General features: G+C 39.2%; 1 protein-coding gene across 1 annotated transcript in view; it reads right to left on the bottom strand.

Moving 5' to 3' along the window:
- Positions 1 to 9,224: 9,224 nt before the first annotated feature.
- Positions 9,225 to 9,688, bottom strand: part of Cyria (CYFIP related Rac1 interactor A) — a 106,005-nt gene continuing 105,541 nt past the window's right edge. Inside the window, exon 12 of the mRNA XM_021178997.3 lies at positions 9,225 to 9,477. Within this exon, the coding sequence (XP_021034656.1) occupies positions 9,414 to 9,477 (64 nt within the window). The 3' untranslated portion in view covers positions 9,225 to 9,413. The remainder of the gene's footprint in view (positions 9,478 to 9,688) is intronic.

Raw genomic sequence — 9,688 nt, 5'->3', positions numbered from 1 at the left:
GATGGTTGTGAGCCACCATATGATTGCTGAGATTTGAACTCAGGACCTCTGGAAGAGCAGCTCATACTCTTTAACCACTGAGCCATCTCACCAGCCCCTAACTTTCTCTTCTTTATTGTGGAAAACCACTCACTTCTTAGGTGGTTGAAATGCTATTCCACCTGCCAAATGTGTCTCCATGTCATATGAGTGTGATAACTAAACTGGGATGCTGTGACATATTAGGGTTGTATCCCTATATTAGGGCATCCTGAGAACCTCAGCCTGGTCCAGAGAACTATCAGCATTTGATGGTTGCTTTCCTGTTTCTACATTTAGCATTAGGTCATGCAGGAGACTCCAGTTATACACATCTGTGACTGGAATTCTCATTCTTCTTTTGTCTAAACTTGTCATTGAATAGTAACCCATATTTGAGGCGTTAACTTCAATGTTTTGAAGAAATGTGTTCTAATAGAGTGTGCTGTTGACATTTTATGAATCCTGGGAAATTGACCTAAGAAATTAGAGATAAGAAGATCCAAACCTGTGATAGGAGTTAGGTCAGTGTTCTGAGTAGCTTGGAACATGACTATTATGATTCACACTACTGTTCTGAGAACACAATGTAGATCTGGTCCCAGGCTGACATAGATTATGTGACACTCATGACTTGGGGAGCAAAGCAAATTAAAAGATTCAATTGAAGTTATATATTTAAAGTAGGTTCAAAAATTAAGTGTTTCCCATAATACAGACCTTTAAATTTTGACTTTCATTATTTTGGCATTTTTAAACACTATATATACATATGTGTGTGTGTGTGTGTGTGTGTATACACACATATACATATATATACATATATATATACACACACACATATATATTAACCAAATACACATATGTATGTATGTGTGTGTGTGTGTGTGTGTAACCTCAATTGAGAAATGCCTCTGTAAGATCTAGGTGTAAGGCATTTTCTTAATTAATAATTAATGGGGGAGGGCCCAGCCCATTGTGGATGGTGCCATCCCTGGGCCAGTAATCCTAGATTTTTAAGAAAAAAGGCTAAGCAAAACACGTAAGCAGCACCCCCCCCCATGGTCTCTGCATCAGCTCTCATCTCCAAGTCTCAGCCCTGTTTGAGGTCTTGTTCTGACTTCCTCCAATTATGGACTATGATCTGGAAGTGTAAGCCAAATAAACCATTTCCTCCCCAAGTTGTTTTGGTCATGATGTCTCATCACAGCAACAAAAACTTATCTAAGACAATATATGTCATATCAAAGGGATAGTTTGGCTTTTAGTCTTTATATATAGAAGAAAAGGAGGAAAGGAAGAAGGAAAGGGAAGAAGAGGGAGGGAGGGAGGGAGGACAAGAGAGGGAGGATGGAGAAGGAGAAAGGTTGGGGAAACAGGAAAGTAAACAAAACTTTGCTCAGGCAGCTCATGGAAAGGCTCAAAGAAGACATCTGAACAATACCCTCAAGATGACCAGGCCTCTACATAGCAGATGAGAGGAAATAGAACACCAGCCAGAAAGAAGCAGTATTATTGTCCACACATAAAATAGGAAAAATTGATGATACACTAGAAAACTGAGAATGGCTGTGTAGCATAGGAGAGTAAAACAGCATCTTTGACATATGGTGAATGAAATGGACCTAGGAGTTTAGATGAAGGAATGAAAGAACTAAGACACTTAGATGGTTTGTCTATTGGAAGGCCTTGTGTCTCACACTAGTGTTTTTGTAGTGTTTTGTAGAGTGATAATGACCATAAGAAATCACTGATATTCTAGGAAACACAAAATAATTTTATAGACAAATGCTTCTGAGAATTGCTACCAATTATTTCATCATCCCATTTGTGAAAACTCATAATATATGGGGGAAAATCTGGTTGTGAAATGAATAGGTAAATAAAGTAATAATGTATTTAATTTTGTATGATAAACATTTGAATATTACCATTAATTCCCTGGAGAATGCCAATGAATATCTCTAACAACATATTTCAGGAAACTTGCTAAAGATACAAATATTACCAAATATGGTCCACAATAAAGTAAGTTATCTTCTATGTGCAGAAGAGACTAAAGGAGGGGCTAGTGTAGCATAGTGATCTTGGAAAGAGACAAGAAAGTTTGAAGCAAATAAAACAGACTTCAGAGATGTTAGTATATGTTTTGAGACTCTTTAGAAAGCATGTGTGTTATGCTTTGTGATCATAATTAACAAACAGTATAGGGCTTAAGAATGAATACTTGTAGTGCACAGAATTGGGGTGAGCAAGACTGGACTCACAGAGAGACTTTGTTCCAAAAGCTAAAGAAAAGAAGAGGGAAGAAGAGGAAAGATGGAGGGAAGGAGAAAGGCCATTTTTATAAATTTGCTTTATTTCAACATACCATAAATGTGAAAAGCTAGCTTGATTTCTACACATGTTCCAACTGCTTTCTATTCAATTTATGTAATGCTCAGAAGTCCCAAGAGGAAGAAAAATGCCTTGGCAGTAACCCAGTGGATATAGTTTTGAAAGTTACAAATCTCTAATATTCAGACTTCTCAAGGCAACCTGGAAATAGCCAACAAGACTTGGTGATTTCAGATTCCATACACTCTTAGACCTTGCATGGTCTGCTGTCCAAGGTGCTGAACCAAGTTCTGTAGCTATCGTTTTGTTTTTGTTGCTGTGATAAAATACCCTAAAAAAGCAGCTTAGGAGGGAACAGGTTTATTTCAGTTCACAATTACACGTTATAGTCCTTTTGTATGGGGATCTCAAGGTGCTAGGGGCTGAAAACACTCGAATCACACCCATAGTCAAGAACAGGGGGAAGTAGATATGTGCATGTTTATTTGCTTGAGCTCAGTTCCATTTCTTCATTCTCACACAATCCCCTGTCTATGGAATGGTGCCATCCACAGTGGGCTGGGTCTTCCTAGGCAAACTAACTTAATCAAGATAATCCATTACACATATAGGCACAGGTAAACTCCATACATACACTCCAACATTCAGACTCTTCCCAGATGACTCCAGATTGTGTCAAGTTGACAAATCTACTTTGTATTGAGTTGATTTGTTGCCCTTTGGTGTTCTGGTTGGGTCAAACTCAGCATTCTCACCAAAGAAACACTGGTCTGAGATGGAGTAAGACACTACCTGCTTAGTGTACTGGCTACCTCCAGTGCCAGGTCCAGCTGCTCCAACTTTTAATCAAAAGCAGTCTGTTTTCTCATTTGGGTTCTTTGCAAATGAGCCATAAGGTACAACCTCTCTGTGTCCAGAGAGGTTAAAATATCCTGACAGTTAATAAATATTTCTTCCAGAAATAAAACTGATTGCCCAACTGAGCAGGTAATTTGAGTATGTGAATGGATCCTGAGTTGGGTAAACTAATTCTCAAAAATGAACTTCAACACACCTGGTTTTCAGGGCCTTGGAGTTTCACATTAGTAGAAAGCTTCTATTGTCCAATGAGGCTCATTATTTGTCCTCAGAATTTCAAGACTCAGTGATTAAAGGATACATTTCCAACACTGTGTAGTGGAATGGATCTAGTAGAAAGTAAGTTAAATGCAGTAATGGTTCAGAAGAGAATTTTTAGCATGCTGTAGGGACTGGAGAAGGTTATTATGGAGGAAATAAAAGAAAGACTTGGCCTTGATCATCAGGCAAATTTCAAACATATGGAAAGAAAAATGGTATGCCTGATGTCATCATTATGGGAGTGCAGCATCTCTGCATCTATGTTTACTTATAAAACCATCAACCATGTCCTTTTCCCCATGCTTGTCAGAGGACTTTTCTCAAACAAAAGGAAGACATTTCTTCCAAGTATATTGTTATTTGGAGGAGAGTACTTTGATGGCTTCCCCAAGTGTTTTCATGTTGATTTTAGAGTGAACTTCAAGAAAGAGCCCTTTGGATCTGCAACCCTATAGGTGGAACAACATTGTGAACTAACCAGTACCCCAGAGCTCTTGACTCTAGCTGCATATGTATCAAAAGATGGCCTAGTCGGCCATCACTGGAAAGAGAAGCCCATTGGACTTGCAAACTTTATATGCCCCAGTACAAGGGAACGCCAGGGCCAAAAAGTGGGAGTGAGTGGGTAGGGGGGGTGTATTGGGGACTTTTTGGATAGCACTGGAAATGTAAATGAGGAAAATACCTAATTAAAAAAAAAAGAAAATCAAAAAAAAAAAAAGAAGAAGAAAGAAAGAGCCCTTTGTTTCTCAAATCAGACCACTGACACCATTAGCAGCCACAGAATGGTCAATGAAATATGTCCCTCATCTTGAAACAAAACCAATTGCAGGGAAGGCAAAGACCTAGAACTAAGCAGAAAAGGGAGGTAGAGAAGGAGAGACTTCCAGAAACGCAAGGTTTGATGAGAAAACTGGAAGTTTTCAGAGAAAATACTTTAAGGGATTTCTAAGAACTGTCCGCTTAAGAAAATCACTATTAAATTCTGAGATTGATCTAGAATCCTACATAGCATAATTTCAAAGGTCAGTCTATAGAAGCATTTTATGGAGCCTATTTCCATGAACTGTTGCATTTCTGGATCTTTGGAATCAGATGGAGGGAAGAGAAGAGACACAGCAGTAAAACAAACAAACAAAACCAAACAAACAAACAAACAAACAAAAAAAAAAAAACAAAACCCCAATCCTGCCAGACTGAATGTGACCAGGAAAAATAGCTCTCTATTCTGAAGGTCAGCTGGGGGTGGGGGGTGGTGGATGCAATATTCAACCCTCTATTTACTTTGTATGAGTTATCACATGGGTCAGATGAGTGGGTTCTTTACTAGTTTCTACTTCAACTTGGGCATGGAAATCAATATACCTAATGAATACAGTTCAAATAAATTCACCAACATTATTTAACTGTATTGATCTTAACAGGCACATATATACTTTCTTCCCTGCTCCATGGTTCTCATGGTCTTATTTTAGTACAGACAGACAGACACATATATACATACTCATATACTCCAAAACCTTCTTTCCTGTTTACCAGACTTTTCCTGTGTGTGTGTGTGTGTGTGTGTGTGTGTGTGTGTGTGTGTGTGTGTGTATTTTTTTCCAGACAGGGTTTCTCTGTGTAGTCCTGGAACTCACTTTATAGACCAGGTTGGCCTTGAACTCAGAAATCTGCCTGCCTCTGTCTCCCAAGTGCTGGGATTAAAGGCTTGCTCCACTACTGCCTGGCCGCCCACTTGTAATTCAACCATTTATCAATTTACAGAAAAGACCTCATCCCCATTTCTTTCATACCCCAAGTCAACCTTTTCACTGGCTGTTATAGAAGGTCGCTCTTAGAGATTTGATTCATTGAGAACATATACAATTAGGTCTCTGGCTTCAGAAGTTTAGAGACTAAAAGTGGCTCTCTGGAAAGTGTCAGTGCTTAAGAGTTAAAAGAACCATTTTAATGCTTCTGTTGTCTGAAAGAAATGAACTTACACAGGGGAGGGTTTCCTTCTTTCACCCATTTTGCCAAATTCACAAAATGCTACTGCATTAAAATGAGTGAAAGAGCAATTCCTGGAGTTTCTTAGCATCCCTGGACAAGCAACTCTCCTACATCTCTAAGTATTAGTCTTGATTCTCTTTCTCTCTTTCTCTCCCTTCTCTCTCTCTTTCTTTATTTTAATTTTAATATAATTAAGGTCCTTGTTGAAATAAATGTGAGACCAGTAATTCTAAAAGCAGGCCCCTTGGGGAATTACATTCCATATTTGAGGAAACTATGGTGGAAGATCAGTTGACATGACGTCATTTCCTCACAGCAAGTTGAGCAGACTTCCATGCAGAGCCATCCATTTTGCCCTATGCGTCATATACAAACATGATTTTAAACTGTGTATGTACCAAACTTTAATTTTCATTTCACACTCAAAAGTTCTGTACAAAAAGAGGCAATGCAGGCAAAAACAAACAAACAAAAAGCCCAAAAAAACAAACAAAAAAATTACAATGACTCTGGCAAACAACATACAAGTGCTTCAAAGCCCCTTCTGATGTGCAACCATTTTTTACAGGTGTACTATGACAATGGAGTTCTGAAGGCTGGGGCTGGCAAAGATAAAATCCCAATGTTAGTTATTAATATCTAAAACACTTGAGAAATGCCTACAATATAAGACTGAATGAGAAGTCTGAACTCTACTGCACAACTGGATCCCTAGATTGAGCAGGCTTTATCTTTCAAAAGTATAACATTATTTTGACATAATTGTGATGATGTCTCACAAACTTAGGCTTGCCATTCTTGTTTGGCATAATGATAATAACTAAGAATGTATTTTATGTCCATGAGGAATATATTAACTAAATATTTAAAAACACCCAACACCTCCTTCAACGTTGTTAGCTAATATTCTGGCTCTATTGTGTCATCACAAATAAAAATTTCTCTTTCCACCCAACTTTTGCTGTGAAAGCCTAGGTGAACCTCAGAGAAGCTACCATGCCAAAAGCAGCAACATGGCTGGGAAACCTCATTTTTATCTTCTTTCTTGCTTCAAATCAATTATCTGAGTTATAGAAAACACTTTATTTGAAAGCTATGAGATATCAATTATGAAGTATTATTAACATTGACATCATTGCTGGTACTTTCCCCCAAACAACCCGTGAGTGTTGGATAAATGTGCATGCAGCACGAAAGAGAAAAAAGGGGAAGAAAACCCAAATTGTTCAAGGATTCCCGATGCCTACTGGACAGTCTGTTAAGAGTATTGGTCTCCCACCACAGTTCTGGAGTGGACTCAAGGCCCACTCCCTGTTAGTGATCACAGACACTCAGTCTGTCCCCCTGATGACCTGAGGCTATTATTTAGAGCCTGGGCTTCTCAAAATCCAAGTCCTGTTGACTCTCATCTTGGAGATAGTGGACTGGCTAGACTGAAGCAGACTGACAGCACCCATACACACATTTGGTCCCATTTAATAGAAAGGCTAACTAAGAGTTACAAATGTCCTAATCTATTATTTATTTATTTATTTATTTATTTATTTATTTATTTATTTATTTATCTATCTATCTATGTATGTATATTCTGACAGTTAATCCCTAATGTTTCCTTATGTAGCCAGCTGAGAGGCAGCTATGGTGTAGATACGTGGCTTGGATTCATGGCTCAGGTCTGTGTCTAAGAGCCCAATAGAAACTGGGCAGTTCTTTGTTCTTTGAAATCCCAATCTCCTCTGTTGAGGAAAGAGCAAACGGACAGATGCTTATTGTGCATCTCTGCTCTTGTAGGCTTGAGAGTTGCCCAACTAAGCATTGCCTATGGCTGCCAAATAGAAAATCCCTACGGCTGAACACTGGAGAATGTCTTACTGCCACAGGATGGTGTTTTCTGGCTTCCTCAAGATTTTGGAATTCCTAGGTTTCACAAGATCATGGAAGCCATCTAGCACGACTCTTAGAAAATGCTTAGGCCAGTCAATGGCCGCATTTACTCTGCTGGTAAAGCTCCAAGTGACAAAGTCTTTATGCTCTCTGTTGACTCTGCTAACATAAGCTGGGGAACTGGGTCTCCCATTTGTCTGCATTTGGTTTTTTGAAATGAGCCAAGTATCATCTTTCTTGGAGGACTCAAAGGAATGCTGGATGGCCACCCTAGTCTGGAAGTATTGCCTTGGGATGTTGCAAACCAAATAATACCACACCCTAATCATCCTAGACCTGACTTCCAGGATTATCATTCATTCAGTTGTCTGGAAAAATTCTCTCCTTCTAGCAGAGATATACAAGTAATAAAACAGGCTAGACTAAAAACTTCTCTACAATGGTCCATAGACTCCATAGTATATATTCTTAGGCCACATGGTGATCAGGAAAAGAGTAGAGTAGAGTCAGGTGGGAAACACTCAAGGATTTAGTTCTACGTACAACTCACCTTGTATGCCCATATCTTTTCTTGGATGTCAGAATATGTTTCAAGATTCCATCCTAGCTCAGTTCTGACCTATAAGCAGAATGATTGCAATTCTGAAGATATTGATATTCATCAAGATGGGTGGGATAGTACTCATTGGATTTATGCATGAAGAAAGGTTAGTGTAGTGGCTCCTAGTAGCCTTCCATTTTAGATTTCAAAAAAGATTTATCTTATTTCATGTGTCTCAGTATTTTTCCTGCATGTATATAAGTGTGCTGTGTGCATGCCTGATGCCCATAGAGATCAGAAGAGGGCACTGGATCCCATGCATTGGGAGTATTGGATAGTTGTGAGCCACTGAGTGGATGCTGGGAATCCAATCCATGTCCTCTGCAACGGCAACAGGTGCTCTTAACCACTGAGCCATATGAGGAAGGTGAAACAAAAAGTGAATTTGCCAAAGTACTCAGACTAGTGGGGGCTGACTCCAGGTAAGTAGAAATCATAGATTTCCTCTCTCTAAATTCCTCCAGTTTTCTGATAGTTAACAAAGTGCTTTAGTTCTCAGCTCTGATATGAACAGTCCATTTTGATAGAGAATTCCATCTTAAGACGGGTGGTGTACCTAGAACTCTGCAGACTCCTGGGAGGTGATTGATCTTATTTATGATATCACAACCGGAGTTCCATTTATCTGTCCCTGCAGGCAGAGGGTTGACACAGATAAGACTGTCCTCATGCCAACTCTCTCTCTCTCTCTCTCTCTCTCTCTCTCTAATATTCTTTTTTTAAAAAAGAAATAATATTCTTAAGATAGTCACTTTTCTCAATCCTCCTGCAAGAAGCCCTCTGTCTATCCCATAGCCTCCTCATTAGCTGATTAACACACAGACAATTTTCCTCTTGCAAATACTAAAAGGGAATGAAAGGGACACAAACCGAGACAGGAGAATATTCAGATTAATAAAACACGTGCATATAGAAAAGCTGCACGTGAGGTTTGCAAGCGGCAGGAAGAGGGTGGGGGACGTGCTGAACTCAGAACTCTTGCGCGCCGCTCTCCACATGCAGTTTTCTTATTTTGGATCTTCTCCCTCTGTTGTCTGTCAGGGTAACAGTTGTGTGTGTTTCTTGTATCTGAGCTCACACAGGAAATCAAGTACTTTGTGTTTCTATAAACTATACTCCCAGAGAGATAAAACATCTAGAATTAAAACAATACCACAAGCGATTAAGAATTTCTGATTGTTACAGGTATCACTACAGGACTCCAGCAGCCAAGGTTGAAGTTTCCGAATCTGGCCCTTGGTGAAAGGAGTTTCGCTTCAGACATCAAAGGTAAGGCGCTCAAGTCAATTTATGCTCGGCTGGGTTGAATCAGTCAGGATACAAATTCAGGTCCATATATTTCAGTGACAAGAAGGAAATGGTTATGTAAATACACAAGTATTAACATCAATCTGTATTAAATTATGTAAACATATACATCTTCTGAGGTCAGCATAGATCCTCCTCTCTGAGCAGGCCTCTACTGAAGCATCGCTCGAATCTGTTTGGAAGTCGATTCATCATTCAAGTGCTTTGTAGTGAACCTGAATGGAGAAAGAGAGTTTGATGTCAGGGCTTGCCCAATTGAAATTTGTAAATCCAACAGCGCGTGCTCATTTCCTTAGACAAGGACCCATAGTTTGGTGCTCATTCTATATACTTTCTGCAAGCTTTTATTTGACTTGGATTGGTTTTACTCTATACTCCAGATTGACTCTCTGTAACCCATGACGGCCTTAAACTCAGGGAAATCCT

This window comes from Mus caroli, unplaced genomic scaffold, assembly GCF_978045245.1.
Source record: "Mus caroli unplaced genomic scaffold, Mus_caroli_1 scaffold_14, whole genome shotgun sequence".
NCBI lineage: Eukaryota > Metazoa > Chordata > Mammalia > Rodentia > Muridae > Mus > Mus caroli.
Note: the sequence above shows the minus strand (reverse complement) of the source record. Positions and strands in the feature narration are given on the sequence as shown.